The sequence below is a fragment of the Typopeltis vanoorti genome, chromosome 4, assembly GCF_054136105.1.
Source record: "Typopeltis vanoorti isolate ZY-2024b chromosome 4, IOZ_Tvanoo_1.0, whole genome shotgun sequence".
NCBI lineage: Eukaryota > Metazoa > Arthropoda > Arachnida > Uropygi > Thelyphonidae > Typopeltis > Typopeltis vanoorti.
In genome coordinates this window covers 25,613,999-25,635,210 of record NC_143552.1, presented here as the reverse complement: position 1 = coordinate 25,635,210, position 21,212 = coordinate 25,613,999, and the positions used below count along the sequence as shown (strand labels likewise).

Here is a 21,212-nt window from a genome sequence, read left to right as displayed (position 1 = left end):
GTTTCATGGAGGGAGGAATTGGAAGGCCGGGATATCATTAGTGCATTTGGGAAATTGTGAAAGAATATTTGTTACCAGCAATGGTAAGTTGTATACCACAAGTGAAGAAGAGGACACAATTTGGAGTAAAGTGGATGACAAACAATATTAAATAGGAATTGCATGCGAAAAAGAGGCTATGAAAGAGATATAAGGAGAAGGTGAAGAGAAGATGCATGAAGAATATAAGAAAAAGGCCAGAAGAGTGACTAGTGTGGTAAGGAAAGCAAAACTGGAATATGAGAGGAGATTGGCCCTAAGATCCAAAGAAAATCCTAGGGAATATTTTAGATATGTGGCCAGTAGGAGGAGAAATGACTGTGGAAGAATGGGATAAAAATGGGAATAGAGTGACTGATGCAGAAGACATAGTGGAATTGTTCAATGAACACTTTATTGGAGTATTTCATCCTGGAGGAGTCAGTTGTAATGCTAGAGGGATAGGGCAGGTTCAAGGTTTAGAGGTACAAGAGGAGAGTATATTTCAAATACTGAGTACTCTGGATGTCAATAAAGCTGACTGGATGGTATTTCACCAAGAGTTTTGAGAGAATGTGCTTGGGAACTAACAGAGCCTTTGACCTGGCTTTTCAATGAAAGTCTGGCTGCAGGAAAGGTGTCGATGGAAAAAGGAAGGTATTATAGTGCCATTGCATAAGGGTGGTAGCAGATCTTGGAGAAAGTAGTGAGGGACCGTATACTGCATTGGGCAGATGAGAGTAATGTTATCTGGAACACTGTTCTTAGGAAGGACCTCCCACGATTAGTCTTTTGACTCCATGGAGGCCTGAATAATAATAATAATAAATCTCCAGGTATTTGTTTCCCTCTGCGGACCAGTTACGAGACATTGGGGAATTGGTTCACTTTGTCTATTTGCTATACTATGTATATATATATATATATATATATATATATATATGGGAATAAATTTTTAATATCCTAATGGTTATCCTAATATATATATATATATATATATATATATATATATATATATATATATATATATATATATATATATATATATATATATATATGTAAATAAGTTTTTTTACCTTGGGAATAATGTACATCAGGGTTACCAAGTAATTTTATAAACTTGGGTTATTTTACTCCTAATCCCAAGTAAGCAAACAGTTAAGTTTGCGCCTGAACGTAGTTCAAGTCTAAAGGTGGTGCAACACCAGGGCAACTCACTGTAAAGGTGGGTCTGCGCGGTTAGCCTAGTGGCTATGTGCTTCGCAACCATATGCCTGGGGAAGGAGTATCCTAGGTTCAATTCCCGTCAACGACATAAGGAGCTCAAGGATCTTCCTCAGCTATAGCCAAGTTAGCTGGTCTTGGGTGTGGACAGCAGGGTTTTTTAGACAGCCAGTTTATCTGGCGTTTTTCCTCCCACAAGCAGGCAAACCGGCCCTGTGAACACACACACAGATTACAGTCATGAATATCACCCTTAGGGGATGCAGCAGAGGAGTGCCGAACTGGCTGCATTACTATGCCAGTAACCCCTCATTAGGAGGGGACTCAACCCTTCCTAGGATGGACGAGAAGGATAGGATATAGATAGATAAAGAGAGCAATAGGAGGTCTTTTCAGATCACTGTGTTGCTCATATAACACTGATAGAGTTCTAATGAGCCCTAATAGTTTTTGGGATGCAATGGCAGTTTCAAAAAAGGTTGAAATTGATTTAGGGAGTTATCCTTTCATGGCATTATATATGTACAGGAAAGATGCATTTTTTCCACTATGGAATACTAGGCCATGCAGAGTCAACTGCTCTCTCTCTCTCTCTCTCTCTCTCTATATATATATATATATACATAAGTAGCTTACTTGTAAAGATATTTCACATGTAAACACTTGTTTGTTGTGCTTGAGTAAAATAAGGATGTAAACATAAATTATACTTCACAGGAAATTATATTTAATTAGATAATCAAATCTGCATACAGTAATCCATATGTAGTCTGACCAATGACTTTGTCAGCATGCTGTTTGTCACACCAACATTTATAATACACGCCTCAGTTGACCATCACCTACAGATCCTGAATCATTCATCAGTTTATGCAAAGCACATGAAAAGTTGTAAAGTTAAATACATTACTAAAGTAAGTGGGCCATGAATTACATACTGCAGAAACCTTGTTCTAGAGACCAAACATGGAACTTTTTCAAGGCACTTCAGGTCTCAAGCAGGATGATGATATCTTCATTCGGTCCATGCTAAAATTATTTAAATCACACACTCTCTCTCTCAGAGGGCCAGTAGGATCTGAAACCATGACCATGATAGTAGATAGCATTTATACTATCGGCTGGATAGTAGAAATGCTATCCACTCAGCCAAGCTGGCAATATCTTGCACTGATCAAAATTTAAAATGTAACATGCTCATCAGTCCAAGGTAAGTCTATTTAAATCTTTCTGAAAGTAACTGATATCAGTATCCTTTGTTATAACTTTCCAGAACTTTGCATTATCTGCAAATAACTGAATATCTGTATCAATGAAAATGAAGTATGATTAGCAGGTAAACAGTAAGAGACACCCTGCCCCCCAGAAAAGAATCCAGCTGTATGCCACTTTATGTCATTCAGACTAGTTCTCCTATCCATTGATCAATCTATTGATCCATTTCTATTTTCTCCAGCAGGTGGACCAAGTCATTCAAGACCTTATCCAATATCTTTGCAAAATCTTAAGAACATCACAACACAAGTCACTTTTATCCAACACTCTTCGCTTTATCATAAAATACAATTAGATTGATAAAGCAAGACCTACCTTTTATAAATACATAATGAACCATTATTAATTCTATCAACCAAATGAATGCATTGTATTCCTAACAAATTCCATATCTACAACTGCATACACACACACACTGGTCAATCATTACAAAAGCTGACAGGGTTGGCTGAGCAGATAGCAGCATATATATGCTTTCAAACCAAAAAGAAAGCTGTTGAAAGTTTATTTTTCACTTGGTTAGAGTATAATAAATTTAGTTTAATCCTTTATCCAAGTGTGAGCAAACAAAGTTTGCGCCTGAAAGTATCTTCAGGACTGGGGTAAGGTGGTACAACACCAGGGCACTCCTTGCAAAGGTGGAGCAAGCTACCAACACTCCGATCTCAGTATTTCCCATAATGCAAAACACATCTCCTTGCGGATATGTCTAATGTTATGCATTAAGGGAAGGGCCACAACCCAGACTAGTTTCGACCTTTATCTCTACCTATAGGAGTTGCTAAATGGTGCATCACCCTTTTTTAATAAATTACTCTGGATTTAGAGAAAGATGTTGAAAGTTTATTTTTCACTTGGTTAGAGTATAATAAATTTAGTTTAATCCTTTATCCAAGTGTAAGCAAACAAAGTTTGCACCTGAAAGTATCGTCAGGACTGGGATGGTGTTGGTCATTTGGAGTGATTGTTGTTTACTTAGAGTACACTGGGTTCATATGAAATTAGTATCGCTAAAGGTCAGAGAGAGGTTGAGAAGCAAGTTGTGGAAGGACAGGAAGAAGACCAACATAAAACTCATTCAAATGCATTCCATCAGCTTTGAACCATTCTAACTTTTTTTCAAAATCATTCCATACATTTACAAATTGAATACATTTCGCCTAACACAATAAAAAAAGTAAGAGAATTAATTTCCTCACCTTACAAAAGGTGAGGAAATGAATTTATGGCAGGGCAGAGTGATTCAGTGTAATATGCTGGGAATGATAAGTATATGAATGAAAATAAATCAGAGTCAGCATCAGGAAAATTGAGATAGTCAGAATGAAGAGAAAGGTGTAATATAGCAGAGAGAGAGAGAGGAGAGAGAGAGAGAGAGAGAATGACGTGATGGTGTTGGTAGGATGGCTTCAAAGAGTGGAGAATTTTTATGCTTGTATACTAATGTACAGAGTTAGAAATAAGAGGCTGATTCTTTCTTTTAAATAATACACGTTGGTCAGCATTCATAGTGAAGAATTTATGGAGACAAAAACACATGTTGGAGTAATTACTGTTCTTATAATTAAGAAAATAACGTTCGATGTTTTGATCTCTGTATCGAGGTCATCATCAGGAAAACATACATATGACACTACATAAAAGTAAGATACGTTTAAATGTTTTGTTAATGATTTACACTAGCCTGACCTCTGGTGAAAAAATAAATAAAATATATACAAAAGTATAAAACAACAGCAGAAATGAAGTTTATGAGAAAAACTGCAAAGTATACCCTATTTGATTACAAAAGAAACGAAGAAATTATGAAAGAATTAACCAAGAACCAATAATAGAAAAAATTTAAAAATATAAACATAAATGGATGGAACACGTTCAAAGAATGAAAACAGAAAGATTACCAAAACAAGCCTTAAAGTACAAGCCATTAGGAAAAAGAAAACCAGGACCTTAAATGATGACTTCTAAGGCCGGAACAGGCCATGCTAGGCCTAAATCCTTGATGTGCATGATGATGACAAAAATATAAATTAATTAACAATTTGTTAATTTATATTTTTGTGTACAGTGGTTGAAACGTTGAGTGTTATTTGCTTAATTATAAATAAAGTAATTACTCCAATATGTGTGTTTTTGTCTCCATAAATTCTTCACTATGAAGGGAATGAGTTTATAGCATGGATCGAATAAGTATGCCCAAAGATAATTGGTTTAAGTGAAACTTGGTTGACTGAGGATGATATACTGTCAGGATACAGAATTTTCCGAATGGATAGGAAAGTGAGGTGAGGAGGAGAATAGTTACTGATGGCTAAGGAACTGTATTCTTTAAGAGTGGAAGTGGAAAATAGTAGTAGTATATGTGAGGATTTTGGTGTGAAGTTGAGATCAATAGGATATCTATTGTATCTAATATCTAAATAGTATATCTAATAGGCCAAGGAATGTGGAGAGCACTGATTGTGAAATGTTTAAATAAACTGGTTGAGACTAATGGGAGATTTTAATTATCGGAATGTGGATTGGAAAGAAGAGTAAATCTGTTGAGTTTCTGTGGGATAACTATCTAAAGCAGCATGTGATGGAAGAAACACAAGGTTTATCGGTGTTGGATTTGGTGATATCCACACAAGATGTGGTTGTGAATCAGATATTGACAATGTCACCTGTTGGTGGGAGTGATCATGAGGTATTGGTTTGGAAGGTAGTCAAACAGGAAAAAGTTGTTACCAAGGAGGTCTATATGTGGAATTATACGGTGGGTGATTATGAGGAGCTCCAAAATCAACTAGCTTCAATACATTAGGTTGATGAATTGTGCAGAAAAGATATTGACAGTGAATAGAATAGATAAGCCATTTAATGCAAGCAATGCAAAACTGCATACCAAGAGTTAAGTGAATAAACAGAGTAGGAGTGAAATGGATGAACAGTGATATCAAGCAATTAGTGTTACAAAAGAAGTTGTGATGGAGGAGGTAAACAGTTTGTGGTGAACAAACTGTCTTGAAGAATATAAACCACAGGCCAGAAAAGTGACATGCATGGTTAAAAAAAAGAAAAAGTATAATATGATAGGAGATTGACCAGTCAGATCAAAGGTAATCAAAGGAAATTTTTCTGTTATATGGAAAGCAAAAGGAAAAATAATTATGCCGCTTGAAAATGGTGGATAGTTATTGTAGCAGAGTAACCATAGCAAATGATATAGTGGAATTATTTAATGAACACGTCATCAGTATATATCGTAGAGATGTAAATGATGCTGTGCAACATGTAGAAGGGAGGCAAGAATTAGGAGATTTAAAAGTGAAAGAATCAGAGGTGTATCAACTGTTGCTTGGATTAGATGTTAACAAGGCTATGGGAATGGATGATAATTGCCACATAATTTTAAAGAATGTGCTAAAGAGTTATCCATGTCCTTGATTTGGTTATAATGAATTCAGAAAATGGTGGGAGAACAAGAGGTTATCTCTGGAAGCTGTATAAGGAGGGTACAAAACAAACAAGGGAGTGACAAGCAGGTTTTTGCATGCAAAGTTGTGAATGATTGGAATGCCTTGCCTGACAGTGTGGTGTCAAATTTTAAAACCTTTCATTCCACAACTTTGAACTATCATCCCCACTCCCATTGACTCAGTCTAATTATTCCCATTCACTCAGTCTTCTTGTAAGGCCACAATCTACTCTACTCCTCATAGTTCATCCTAACTTTGCATCATCTGCAAACAACTGTATATCTCCATTCAAATCTTTCCTAAATGTTTAACCTATATGATGTTTAACATATAGGTTAAACAGCAATGACCCTAAAACAGACCCCTGAGGAACACCACTAGTAAATTTGCTCTTCTGGGATATTGTTTCCCATGCACAACCTGTTGATACCTATTAGACAGCCAATCTCCAATCCACCAGTCTAATGTCCAATCCCATCCACTCTAGTTTTGATTAACTTATCATGCGGTAATCTCTATCAAAAGCTTTTGTAAAGTCTAAGTATACTACTGTGCACCCATTTACCATGTCCAATGTTGCTGTCAGCTTATTGTAATAAGTAAATAGAGTACTAAAGCATGACATCCCTTTAGCAAATCCACGCTGTCTAACAAAGATAATACCATCGTTGTTAACCCAATTCTGGATTCTGATTCTCATCAGCCCTTCCAGCACTTTAACCAATTCAAGCATGAAATTATAAGCCAATCTGTGATAAAAAGATTGGCCTATAGTTTCTTTCTTTTAAGGTTATGCGGTGGTCAGCATTCATAGTTAGGAATTTATGGAGGCACAACAATGCTAAATTGAAAAGCAAAATGCTAAAACACCATCCAAACCTGAACAAAAATAACGGATTAATCATTCCAAGAATGTGGAGTACCCATCTGCAACCCTTATAGCAACCGGAACAAGCTCAGAAGAAAATCTCAATACGAGAGGACTTTAGAAATGTTTAATGTTGTTCTGTTTTTAATTTATTTTTTAAAAATATTTTATGTGTTTATTTTTTTTAATTCAATTTTAATTTTTATACTTATCTGTTTTATTAAATTAAATTTTTTAAAATCTATTTATATATATATTTTAATTAAATATTATTAATTTAGTTTTTCCACAAGAGGTCAGGCTAGGTAAAAAATTAACGAACAGTCAGATTCATTTTACCTTTGTATAGTGCAGTAGCATTGTGGCTTGGTTCTTATGTATTTTCCTGATGATGACCTCAATACAGAGGTTAAAACATCGATTGTTACTTTCCTACTATTAAGTAAAGTAATTATTTTAACACATGTTGTGTCTCCATAAATTCCTAACTATGAATGGCCTATAATTTGATGCTTGGATTCTGTTGCCTCCTTTATGAAATGGCAATCTTCCTTCCTTCCTTCCACTCCTTTGGAACTTGACCCAATGTAAGACTCAATATTAAACAAATATGTCAACTCCCTGGAAGATTCCTCAAAATATATGGTGATATATCATCAAATCCACAACATTATTAATATCAAGTTTGCTTAATTGTTGATTGTCTTAGATGGACAATGAATTTAATTGGATTCAAATCTGCAGCCTGTTGAATGAAGAGTGGGTATACCACTCATCAGTAAAGCCACTGACATAGCTGTTTCTTTGCTTTTATTCGAGATTAGGGTCTCCACTTTGCACCTCCATCCTTTCTTTAACATGGGTAACATCCTTTGTGGGGTAGTGTTACCCACACACATTAATTACCATTTTAGGGCATACAATGCCCACAAAGAGTAATTAATTTGAGACACTAACTGGAGGAAGCCAGTATCATCTCCATTTGAAAATACTGTAATAAAGCAGTTCTGCATGTTGGCTGTTAAATAGTATCTGACTCAAACATGATGATAATGCATCAAGCGAATTCCTGTTCCATTAGCAAATAATCCAATTGCCTTAATGTGTCAGATATGACAAGACAAGAGTCAGTGTATAGAAATATGTGCTCGATATGAGACTGTTTTGGTGGTAAGGCTTATGTTGGCAATTCATAACTGCATGTGAGACTGGGTATTCCCTCTATAGGGGAAACATTCATGTATCAGTACTCTAATTTCTGACATTTGCAATAAGGAAAGACATCATGAAGAAAAACATGGTGACAATGTAGATAAAAAAAATCCAGCAAATTCCAAAGATTCAACTTTAAACTCATAACTGAGACCATAATCTTGTCCATGTTTCCAAGAACATCCTTCACCTAGTAAGTCTCCTATCCTTTGGCATTACAATGGTGAAGAAGAGTGGAATTCCTATTCTTCATTCCCCAAAATTAGTGTTTAATAAATTAAACACTGATTTCCTTGCTATTCTCTATATAAGTTAAGGTCTATCTGGTAAACTTCAATGCTACTGTCTTATTCCTTCTCACAAACTTAATGATCTCACTTCACTTCCTCTTACTTTCATAATATGGATGGAATGATTCACAAACCACATAAAGGTAACTAAACAAAATTTAATTCATCAATATTTCACTTCAGTTACTAACATATCATCAGGATATAAATTGCATGATCATATTCACACAACATGGGCAAGGGCACCACCCTTGAATGTCTATTAGTATCTTGTAGAATCAAGATCTAGAATCTTTGCTGCAGGAAGTGGATGAAATTCTAGAACTGGAGTGATATATGATAGTACGCTGAAGTTTAGAGACCATACTGCAAGTGTTGTAAAGACTGCACATCATATTGCCACTATGATAAACTTTGTGTTCACTAGTGTTGACCTCCCACAACGAGTCGCTCGACTCCATGGGGGTCGGAAAATAATAATAATAATGAGAAACTGACCTGTAGGGATATGGAAGGGATTGTGCCACTGTATAAAGTGCTGGCCAGACCACACTTGGACTAATGTAGTTAGATTTGGTCACCTAGTTTTCATTGTAATGTGGAAAACGTGGAGAAGGGCCAGAGATGAGTGACTAAGACAATACCTGAAAATGTTGGCAATGGAGATAGATTAAAGGAATGTAAATTATAGAATTTAGTAGACAGCAGCTAAAGAGATGATTTGATATACCTTAAAGTTGGTGAGGATTTTATTGGATTAAATACAGAGGATTATAAAAAGAGTAGAAGGTGAAAGGGGAAGAACCAGAGGCTATCCCTGGAAGTTGTGTTAAGAGTGTGGTGAAGAAGGGTGTGATGACTAGATTTTTTGATGGAGAACTGTGAGTGAATAGAGCACATTCAGAACATACTGGAAATGCAAGAAGTTTTATTATTATTATTATTACCCCAAGACCTCATAGAGTCAAAGACCCATGTCTTAAACACACTCAAACTCCTTGCAGACATCACACTCTCAGGCAAGGCATTCCAATCATTCACAACTCTGCACAAAAAAAACCTGCCTCTCACTCCCCTACTTACACCCTCTTTATACAGTTTCCAGGGATGACCTCTGGTTCTCCCCTGATCTCCCACTATTCTCTGTAGAACTTCTCCACCATTGATCCTATAACAACCCCTTACCAACTTGTAGGTCCCTATCATATCTCCCCCTCTTCCTCCTGTCCACCAAAAACTCTGCAAATTACATCTTCTCAATAAGACTATTACACTTTTTTTATAATCTTTGTCAAGTAGCTTTATTTTATCCTCCTACATCTTTCGCCAATCTTTTTCTATTGGCATCCTCAGGGAATACAAACTAGTAAGCTAAAATGAAGGTTACAGACTAGGTTATAACAGATGGTTCTAATTCATACAAAAAATTGGTATTGTGCGTGACAATTTGCGTGTCTCGTTAACGTGATTTATTTGTTATGGCTCATTACGTAATTGTTATGAAAGTTCATTTCTTTGATGTTTAATGATCTGATAAAAGTTTTCCAAATTTCTGGTAAAATTAGACCTTGATTCTTGTTTAGGTTTTCAGTTTTACGGGCGACTGTAGCTGCTTCTTTAAAGATTCTTGAATGGTAGTTATCTTCTATGTATGGCGATAAGGCTCTTATCCCACTCAATGTGATGGTTAGTAGAGGCAAAGTGGCATGAAAGGCCTGAAATGTCTTGTCTGTTATTTCTGACATATCCTATGTGTTCTTTCTTTCTCGTTTCAAAGCTTCTAGAGGTCTGACCTACGTAACTAATACCACATGAGCAAAGTATATTATATACTCCAGAGTACCTGTAGAATGGGTGAGGATCTTTCGGTGATCTTAAAAATTTCCGAATAGTGTTGATTGGTTTGAATGCCACCCTGATCTTATGTGGTTTTAAAAGGTTAGCTAATTTTTTGGAAAGGTTGCTGACAAAAGGAATCATAATTGTACTGATGTATTGGACGTCATCACGTTGTCGATGTGGTATATCAGTAAAGAGAATCTTGTTATAGAGTCTTTTTGGGTAACCATTTAAAGAAAGTTCTCTGGATATTGTGGTTAATTCCGTTAGTAGGTCATCCTTGTCTGTCGTATACTGTATAGCTCTTTTCTTGAGACTATGGATAATGCTAAGTTTCTGAGCTATGTGATGAGCTGAGTTGAAATGGAGGTAACGTCCAGTATTTGTAGGTTTTCTGTATACAGATAGGTTGATACTATTATTGGATTGTTTCTTTATTATAATGTCAAGGAATGGCAGTTTTTTATCTTTTTCCATTTCTAATGTGAATTTGATGGTATTGTGGAAACTATTGATTTGGTTGAGGTAATTCATTAGTTCTTCTTTCGTATGATCCCAAATGATAAAGATGTCATCTACATATCTGTACCAAATTTTTGGTTTTGGAATGATCTGGGTTAAGATTTTTTTCTCTAGATCTTCCATGAATAAGTCAGCACAAGGAGGTGATAGGGGGCTACCCATAGCTAATCCAGTGAGTTGTTTGTAGATCATTTTTTGCCAAATACAATAGTTAGAAGTTAAACAGTGATTGAACAAAGTAGTGATGTTTTTTGGGAACAAGTTGTCTAAGATGTTGATGACTTCAACCACTGGAATGTTAGTAAACAGAGATGTAATGTCCAGGCTTGATAGTATATCCTCTTCAAAAATAGGGATGTTTTTTATTTTATCTATAAAATGTTTTGAGTTTTTAATATAAGTTATTTCTGTTATTTCTAACATAGGATATGTCAGAAATAACAGACAAGACATTTCAGGCCTTTCATGCCACTTTGCCTCTACTAACCATCACATTGAGTGGGATAAGAGCCTTATGCCATACATAGAAGATAACTACCATTCTTCTTCTTATTGTGCTATCTTCTATCGAAGGTCAGCGACCATCTTGGCGAACAAACTGCGATCTTGTGTTAATCTGAGCAGTTGTGCACTGCTCTTTCCTGTCCACGTCTTGATGTTGTCAAACCATGATATTCTTTTTCTTCCTCTAGTTCCTTTGCCATCAATTCTTCCTACCAAAATAGTTTGTAGAAGTTGGTATTTGCTGTTTCTCATGATGTGTCCAAGATATGATGTTTTTCGTTTCTTGATTATTTGTAAAAGATGTTTAGCTTTGCCAATGGATTTTAAGACATCTTCATTGGTAATTTTTTCTGTCCATGATATCTTTAGCATTCTTCTGTATAGCCACATCTCAAAGGCTTCGATTTTCTTGATGGTTGTCGCCTTCAATGTCCATGTTTCAACTCCATAGAGCAGAATAGACCACGCATTTCAGCATTCGGCATCTGACTTCCATGTTTAGGTCTTTATTGCAGAATAGTGTTCTCATTTTCATGAAGGACTGCCGTGCAACTTCAATCCTTGTCTTTATATCTATTTCTGGATCCCACCGTTCGTTATGCCAGCAACCAAGATATTTATATCTTGACACTTGATCAATATTTTTCCCATTGAGTGTCAGTTTCATTGATGAGACTGGATGTTTGCTGATGATCATGTATTTTGTCTTGTTGATGTTTATATTTATTCCCATTCTTTGGCTTTCTATGTATACTCTGTCAACGAGTTTTTGGAGATCCATAATGTTATCTGCAATTAGCACGGTGTCATCTGCATATCGTAGGTTGTTAACAATTTTTCCATTTATTGTGATTCCCTCTGGACATTCTTCCAATGCTTTTTTAAAGATTACCTCTGCGTATATGTTGAACAGGAGTGGTGAGAGCACACATCCTTGTCTCACTCCTCTTTTGATGTTAATATCACTGGTGGTAATGTTGTCTAATTGAACGGTAGCTGACTGATTCCAATACAGATTTGTTATTAGTCTTATGTTTTGTTCGTCTAGCCTTATTTGTTGAAGGATTTCTATTAAGTTGGTGTGTCTGACTTTGTCGAATGCTTTTTCAAAATCTATGAAACACATAAAGACAGATTTCTGTTTTTCTATGCATTTTTGTATCAATATTTGGGTACAGAAAAGGGCCTCTCTAGTACCAAAACCATTCCGAAAGCCGAATTGTGTTTCACTTAGAGTTTCTTCACTTTTTCTATAAATGCGATTCTGAATTACTTTCAAAAATATTTTTAATGTTTGGCTCATTAGACTAATAAGTCTGAAGTCACCACAGGAATTCGCTTTGGGTTTCTTTGGGATAGTGATAAATGTAGATTTGAGCCAATCTGATGGAAATTCATCACTTTCATATATTTTATTAAATAGTTTTTCAAGAAGTTTGATGTTATCTGGTTCGATTAATTTTAAAAATTCTGTTTGCACACCATCTGGTCCACTGGCTTTTCCTGTTTTACTTGTTTGTATAGCATTCTCTATTTCGCATTTCATGATTGCTGGTCCTTGAATGTTATCTTTTATATTTATAGGCTTCTGTCTAGTATCATTGAAAAGTTCTGTTACATATTTTATCCAAATCTGTGCTTTATTCTCTTCTTCTAGAACTATTTTTCCATTTTCGTCTCTTAGAGACACTATTTGCTTTTTCCTCAGTTTTCCGGAAATTTCGTTGATTTTCTTATGCAGATTGAAATTATCATGTTGTTTCTGAAGCAGTTCAATTTCAGTACATAAATTTTTCATCCAATTTTCCTTGGCTTCTTTTATTTTTTTTCTTGATGATGTTATGTGTTTCTGTATACCTGGCTAGGTCTTTGTTTTTATACATTCTTCTTGTATCAATAAGAGAAAGAATCTCATCTGTCATCCATTCCTGTTGTTTTATATTATTCACATAACCTACTTCTTCAATACTTGTTGTTACGATGGCATTCTTTAAGCTATTCCAAAGAGATTCCACACTTTTATTTTCTTCTATGTTAATCTGTTCTAATCGTAGGTTAAGCTGTGACTTGGCGTTTTTATTTATGCTCGGGTCTTTCAGTTTTTCTACATCAATTTTCTTTTTCTTCTTTTGTAATTTTTTAGCTGATTTTAATCTAAGACGTATTTCTGCAACTATGGGATTGTGGTCTGATGAGATATCTGCTCCAGGATAAGTCTTTGCACTCTTTATACTACTGTGGAATCTTTTATTTATCAGTATATAATCAATTTGATTTCTGACAATATTATGTTGGTTATCTTGAGGTGATTTCCAAGTGTACAGTCTTCTGGGTGGAAGTTTAAACCAGGTATTTGCTATTGTTAGATCTTCTTCCTGACAGAATTGGACTAGGCGATCTCCTCTGTCATTTCTGGTGCCTAAGCCATGTTCGCCAACAATTTCTCCATCACCCCTTTAAAGGTTCTTGAACTACCATTCAAGAACCTTTAAAGAAGCAGCTACAGTCACCCGTAAAACTGAAAACCTAAACAAGAATCAAGGTCTAATTTTACCAGAAATTTGGAAAACTTTTATCAGATCATTAAACATCAAAGAAATGAACTTTCATAATAATTACGTAATGAGCCATAACGAATAAATCACGTTAACGAGACACGCAAATTGTCACGCACAATACCAATTTTTTGTATGAATTAGAACCATCTGTTATAACCTAGTCTGTAACCTTCATTTTAGCTTACTAGTTTGTATTCCCTGAGGATGCCAATAGAAAAAGATTGGCGAAACATGTAGGAGGATAAAATAAAGCTACTTGACAAAGATTATAAAAAAAGTGTAATAGTCTTATGAATAATTGTCAAGAAAAAATTCAACATAACATACATCTTCTCAATCTTTCCTCATACTCGACATTCCAGAGGTCAGAAACTACCTTAGTCAGTCTTTAGTTTCAGGGTTCAATATAATAAATATGTTGTCAGCTGAATGAATCTCCCAAGATGAGTCTGCTGGCTACACAGGGAGTGTAATGATAAATGAAGTCCTTTACTAGTAAAAACATTTCTTCTATTATAAACTAATTTTTGGCCTTTTTGCTTTTATATCTGAATGGTTTCTTCCATCTTCTGTGATAAGCCTCCCAAGGAATTTAAAGGAAGTTATCTGTTGTATTGAGTTATTTATTCTCAAGTTCATTTTCAAGGGATTTGTTTCATGTGTGATTGGCAGTTTAGTTTTCTTATATTTTTAGGCTCTACTGTGAAAATTTCTTCCATCTTTGTCAGGATGGATTTCATTTTGTCTCATTAACAAATTTTGTCCCCAGGATTTGAAGGGGATAAATTAACTGTGGAAAGGCTACAGAGGTGGATAACAAAGATGGTGTCAGGATTATACAATGTTGGTTATGAGGATCAGCTGAGGGAATGTGGACTGCAGAGTTTGGTAGATAGAAGGAGGAGAGGTGTATGATTGAGATTTTTAAACTGTTGAGAGGTAGTTACAGGGTTGACACTGGGGAGTTCTTTCGTTTCGTCAAATGGGGGAAGGAGCAAGGAAAAGTGGCCATCCCTGGATGTTATGAAATGAAGCTGTGAGCAAGAGGGTGAGGAGTGGTTTCTTTGCACGGAGGGTGGTTGAACTGTGGAATGCATTACCTGATAGAATGGTGAGAGCACGAACAGTCAATGAGTGGTATGATAGACTTTGTGTTTTCTAGGAAGGACCTCCCACGATAAGTCTTTTGACTCCATGGAGGCCTGAATCATAATAATAATAGGAATAATTGCTATATCATCAGAAAATTAGCCAGTTAATATCAATTCCATATATCTTAATTCCTTCTTTTATGAATAATGCCCTGTTAATTTATTGCTTTTTTGATGTAGAGAGTAAACAGTACTGGAGAAAGAGAACATCCTTGTCTTACACCTTTAAGTATTCTTGCTGTTGGTTATTTCTATTTTAGGTTTCTTAATGCTTGCAGAAATTAAATATGAGCATTCTATCTATCTCTCTCTCTTTCTCTCTCTACAAACAGCCTTTATTTTTCATTAAAATAAGAAAGATTTATTCCATGAAAAGAATATTATTATTATTGTGTCACACCTCCAAGGAGTGCAAGGACTCATCGCAGGAGATCACTCCACTCTGCACACCTCTCCATTTCTTCTAATGTTTAATTCTCCCCATGACGAGACTACTACCATCTATCAGTCATCATCACCAACTGCAACAGTACTTTTTTGTCTGTAAATTGAAGTATTTTTATTCTTCTCAAATCTTTTTCAATAATCATTCTCAAAGTTAGAATTGTAGCTCATATTGTTTCCTGAACTCAAATTGCTCATTGCCAATAATATATTTGTTCATCTTTTTTGTATAATTTTGAAAGCATATCTCTCTGTATGTGTGTGTGTGTGCACATGCTTCTTCTTCTTCCTTTTTTTTTTTATTAAGTTAATCTTTATTGGATTGTCCCAACCTTAAGCTTATATCAATCTCAACAGAATGGATAAAAATTTTGATTTTTAAACATTAATATATTTTATTGTTTACCATTGCTTTTTGCTATTTAAAAATGGATCATAACATCCTGTACAACTAAGACTGTTGATCATTGCTGATGAAATAAAGAAAACCACCATAAGTTTGATAGCACAATTGAAATTCCATGAAAAGAATATTATTATTATTGTGTCACACCTCCAAGGAGTGCAAGGACTCATCGCGGGAGATCACGCCACTCTGCACACCTCTCCATTTCTCCTAATGCTTAATTCTCCACACAACGATACTACTACCAGCCATCATCATCAACTGCAACAGTACTTTTTTTGTCTGTAAACTGCATGTGTTCTCATGACCAATTTGCCAAATATACAGAATATTTCTGAATTGTATTCAAATGCTAGAAAAAATGTGTTTTTTTTAAAACTAATTACACTGTTCATGAGAAACTGTTTTATTACTATTATTATTATTACTATGAGATCCCCATGGAAAACTAGGAATTATTACAGAGAAGCTACTCTACTCTACTCTCCCTCGATGAGTCTTGGGACTCCCTGGAGGGTGTCAAATAATAATAATAAAAAAAAATAATAATAATATTTAACTACATCACATAAATGACAGGCTACTCTATCATTTACTACTTAATGCATGCTATTCATAGAAGATGATTTGCAAAATCTATAATTTTAAGCAGGTAGAAAAACCACATAATACTATTCACTTTCTCTTCTACTGTTGGCTTTTAGGCATGAAATTATTGTGTGTGTCTTGTATATTTTTATCATAGCAAACAAATATTATTATTATTATTACCCTAAGACCCCATGGAGTCGAAGACTCATCTCAAAGACCCCAAGACTCATTGAGGTCTACCACAATGTATCTGCCATATGGCAGATACATTGTGGTAGACCTCAAAGACTAGCAGCATAACTATTAGACTGCATCATAAAATCATTTATACTCCTAAACATATTTAATGCAATCTATCATGTAAAACAGCTTTACACACCTTTACACTTCCAGGGGGGCAGCTCTTGTTCTCCCAACCCCACCATCTGCTTTAAAAACATTAAATGTATAAATTTCCCTCACAAACTTAAACATCACCAGCTCTTTTATGCCTACCCAATGCACTCTGAAATTTACATTTCCTCAACTTACCTTCATGACACATTCTAAATTTCTCACTCTGCCTTGGTCATTTTATATGACTCTTGTTTTAATCATATACAGATCCAACACCAGAAGAACTGAAGATAGAAACCATCAATATAAGGAGTATTAATGGAAAGGAAATTGAACTTGCAGAAGAACTTGGAAAAGTACCTCATGGACATAACTGGCATTACTGAGACAAAGAAGACAAAAACAAGTGAGATCTTATTAAATAATAATCAGAGAATGTTATTTTCAGGTAATAATAATTAAGGAAAGGAAGCATAGCATTCAACACCAAACATGAAGATAAAATTCTTGATTGGAAGGCAGTTTCAAGTAGTTATGTGAGCAAACTTCAAAATGCGGAAATGGACAAAGAAACGTATTTGTGCCTATGGTCCTACAGAAGAAGTGGAGGAATTTTTTGAGTCATTAAACAGGCAGATGACAACGAAATGGAAAAAGTAGTCCTTGTTAGAGATCCGAACAGCAGAGTAGGAAATGAATCCCGGCAAGCATATACGAACATTTTGCGAAAATCTGGAGAAAGGACAAAGATAATAATAATGGTAGTATTTACTGGACTTCTGCTCAGGATATGGACTAGCATTGCTAACACCATGTTTCAACATAAAGATGTGCATAACTTCCCCTTGAGTGAAGACACAAGAAATAAGAAAAGCTTCATTGACTATGTTATTGTTGATATCTTCATGCTGGTTTAGGATACAAGAGTGTAGAGAGGATAAAGCTGCAAAGTTTTAAAAATAATTAAAGCCGTGCAGCTTTAACAGTGAAAACTGTAGACTTACCATACTAACATTATTGAAGAAAGAATGAAACTTTCTTCAATAATGTGTGAGTGGCAAACTCTGAAGAAGACAATGATTGATTCATCTAGGGAGTTATATGAAGTTGTCTGCAAGGATAGAAAAATAAGAACAGCATGGTGGATAGAAGTAGACCTGGAAAAAGACAGAATACCAAAAGTTCCTAACAAATAAGTTGGCAGATGCCCTCAAAGAAGATAGGAAAAATGTACGAGAGAGCTAAGCTATGTGTAAAAGTAGCTAAACAAAATTCATGGGAAGGCTCTGGTAAGAGTATGGAACATAAATATCAGGAAGATGACAAAATGTTCTGGAAGCTCTTGAAAAGCTTAGAAATGGAGGAAAGAGTACTGTTAAAGGAATCAAAGATGATAAAGGTTACATGAAAACTGATGATAAGGATATCCTGAATGTCTGGAGTAATTACAACGAACCAAACAGTGACAAAATTGTACTAGAAAATTTTCAAGAGGAATGCAAAGAGGAGTACATATCAATACTTATTATTATTGCATGACACCTTCAGGGTGTCCAAAGCCTCATCGAGAGAGGGCACCTACTCCAGAACTCTCCATCTCCAAAACTCCATGATCTACAACGAACCGCACTACTTTCATCATCTATACCAATGCCATATACTGCTGACCAACAGCACTAGTATTTTCACAGACAATCACAAACATCCATGCCTACAGCAAGATTTGAACCTGCAGGGCTGGAGAGCAGATACACTAACCACTGAGCTAACCAGGCCGGCAAAAGAAAGTTCCTCTAGTCGGCGACTAGAATCAAACTCATGATGCTCTTTCTTCAGGCAGTTTAGCAATGATGGGTATAAACACCACTTCCACTGAGCTACACAGAACTTGAAATGTGGAAAGGCAGCTGGAGTAGATGATATTCAGCAAGAAATGCTTAAGTATGGTGTATAAAAATTTTGCAGTGGCTATACTGCATAATTTAGAGGACCTCGTCAGAATGTTGAATTCCCGATGATTAGAGTAGAGCTCTCATAGTACCCATCTATAAAAAAGTGAATAAAGCTGAATGTGAGAATTAAAGAGTAATTTCTTGAAGTATTCTAAGTAAGATTTATGCAAGTATACTTGAAAATAGGCTGAGAAAGATTGTGGAAGAGAAACTTGGAGAAGCTGGATTCATGCCAAATAGAGGTTATCAAAATCAGATTTTCACTTCAAGATAAATAGCTGAGAAATTGTGGGAATATGACAATGATCTGCACTTAAGTTTTATCTGGAAAGGCACATGATAAGATGCCCAGAAAAAAAGCTTTTCAAAACACTATACATTATACAGAGCTATTCATAGTCTATATTTAAGTTGTAAGTTAGCAGTTAAAATTGAAAGAAATACAAGATGGTTCGATGAAAAATCAGGGGTAAGACAAGGATACACGTTATCTCCTCTCATTCATCATTCTATATGGATCAGATTATGAAAGAAAGTGGCATTAAACCTGATATTAGAATTGGAGATATCAAATGTAGATCTTTACTTTATGCAGATGATGTTGTACTCCTGAACACATCTAGTACAAGTCTGAAGGATTCTCTAACTAAATCGAATAACAGCTGTAACAAATTTGGAATGAAAATCAGCAATAAAAAGACCAAAACTATGGTTATAGTGTTTTTGGAGGTGTCACAAATAATAATAAACTATGAAAATACGTAGCAGCATATTAAACTTCAACTGCATTCTGAATGGATATCCTATACCTATAAAACAAGTAAAATATTCCAGCTATTTAGGCAAAGTTTTTAGTGAAGATGGCAGGTTAAATCTGAAAATAAACAAGAGGATAAGCAAGGCTGATATGGTGGGTAGCCATCTGATGAAATTTAAATGGAATAATGGAGAAATTAGCCATAATACCAAACGAGCAGTATACAAGACAGTGTTAAAATCAGTTTTAAGTTATGGATCTGAGAACTGGGTTAGAAATAAAGCAGTTGATCAAAGCCTAGAGACCACAGACATGAGGGTTCTGAGCAATATTAGAGGAGTTATTAATATTAGAGGAGTTATTAATATTAGAGGGGTTTTAATGACATCAATAACATAATCATATTAAAAATGAAGATATTGGAAAGGAAGTTGACATTATTAGCATTCAAGAATGTGTGAGCAGAGTTAATCTCGGGAGGGGGGGGGGGTATGGTCACTAAATAGAATAGATGAGGAAAGATTAGCAAAACAAGTGTTTGATGCAAATATGGCAGGAAAGACCCTGAGGAAGACCACGGTCTAGGTGGTCTTCCATCAGTCAGAAGTAGCTTAGAAGCACAAAATGCTAGATATGACAATATTGGAGTGCTCACAAATAATAGACTGATTAATTGTTGATAGGAGATTAAGTGTAATCATAAACATGAAGTAACTTCATGACTAGTCTACTTGCATACAGAGGCTGTTTACTTCACATCAATCACCTTAATATCCCATAATGCAAAAACTTTATGGGAAGGATCAGTACCCTTCCTATTGTAACTAAGGAGAAAATGTTTTCACAATTACCTATTATTTTTATGATGGGAAATCTCCAAGGACTTATCGACTAAGACAATACTTCGACTCCACTATTAACCCACCAACTATACAGAACACCACTTGCAATGCCATCTATCATATGATATTTTTGTACTAGATTTTCTAACAATTCTTCCATGGCATTAATCAACTAGGCTGTTAATTCATGCATTTCAAAAAAAGGCTATACAAATGAATGTATTGTAAGTTAATATCGTCTATAATGGTGAATATTTCAAAAATAAATTGGTTTGAGAGTTTGTTTACATATTCTATAAAAGCATATTAAATTTACACATTGGCTGATATAATTGGCTTTCCAATTTGGAGAATTGGTTTAAAATACCTGCTCTAGTTAAAAATAAGGAAATTATTTTAAGTAGTGACTGATATATTTGCAATTTGTGCAGCAATCTGAACATTTACAATATGATGACTGCCTGATAGGGCAAGCAGCACCGGTGTATGAAATATTGTGAACAGATATTTTAATTAAGAGTAACAAATGATGGGGGGGGGGGACCTGTTCTACTAGAACTCTGAGCAGGAGTAATTCAGTAAAAACTGTTATGTGCTTAAATATATTAGGGAAGCGAACAGGAGGTATTGTTTCCTATATATATATGATATAATATAATACAAATATTTTTTCCCCTTTCTTATACTCGCTTTTCACAATATATGCATATAATACATGTGCGATCATTTCCAAAAAAAGCCGTAACTTTAGTTGTCACAACACTAGCAACGCAGCTTTTATAAGGATCCATACTGCACTGCTTCGTGCCCCCTTTTTTTTTTTAAAAAAAAAAGGGCATGAACAAGCTACAGTAAGTATGAAGATAAAATATATTTATTTATATATATTATGTTGAACTTCTAACTACCATCTTATATATTTAGTATCTATCCACTCTTGTTAATGACGTTAAGAACTTTCA

The 21,212-nt window shown here is 35.1% G+C and overlaps 2 protein-coding genes across 7 annotated transcripts in view; one reads left to right on the top strand and one right to left on the bottom strand.

Annotated features, from left to right (window-relative positions):
- Positions 1-21,212, bottom strand: part of Srrm234 (Serine-arginine repetitive matrix 2/3/4) — a 615,875-nt gene that overhangs the window by 594,508 nt on the left and 155 nt on the right. The gene's annotated exons all lie outside the window — the stretch shown is intronic.
- thoc6 (THO complex subunit 6) overlaps positions 20,454-21,212 on the top strand; it is a 264,436-nt gene continuing 263,677 nt past the window's right edge. The window contains exon 1 of one of the 2 annotated variants that reach the window (XM_090391702.1): positions 20,454-20,474. In XM_090391702.1, the coding sequence (XP_090247828.1) occupies positions 20,468-20,474 (7 nt within the window). In that variant the 5' untranslated portion in view covers positions 20,454-20,467. Of the gene's footprint in view, positions 20,475-21,061; positions 21,102-21,212 lie in introns of those variants that run through there. The other variant, XM_090391706.1, reaches the window with a different exon arrangement.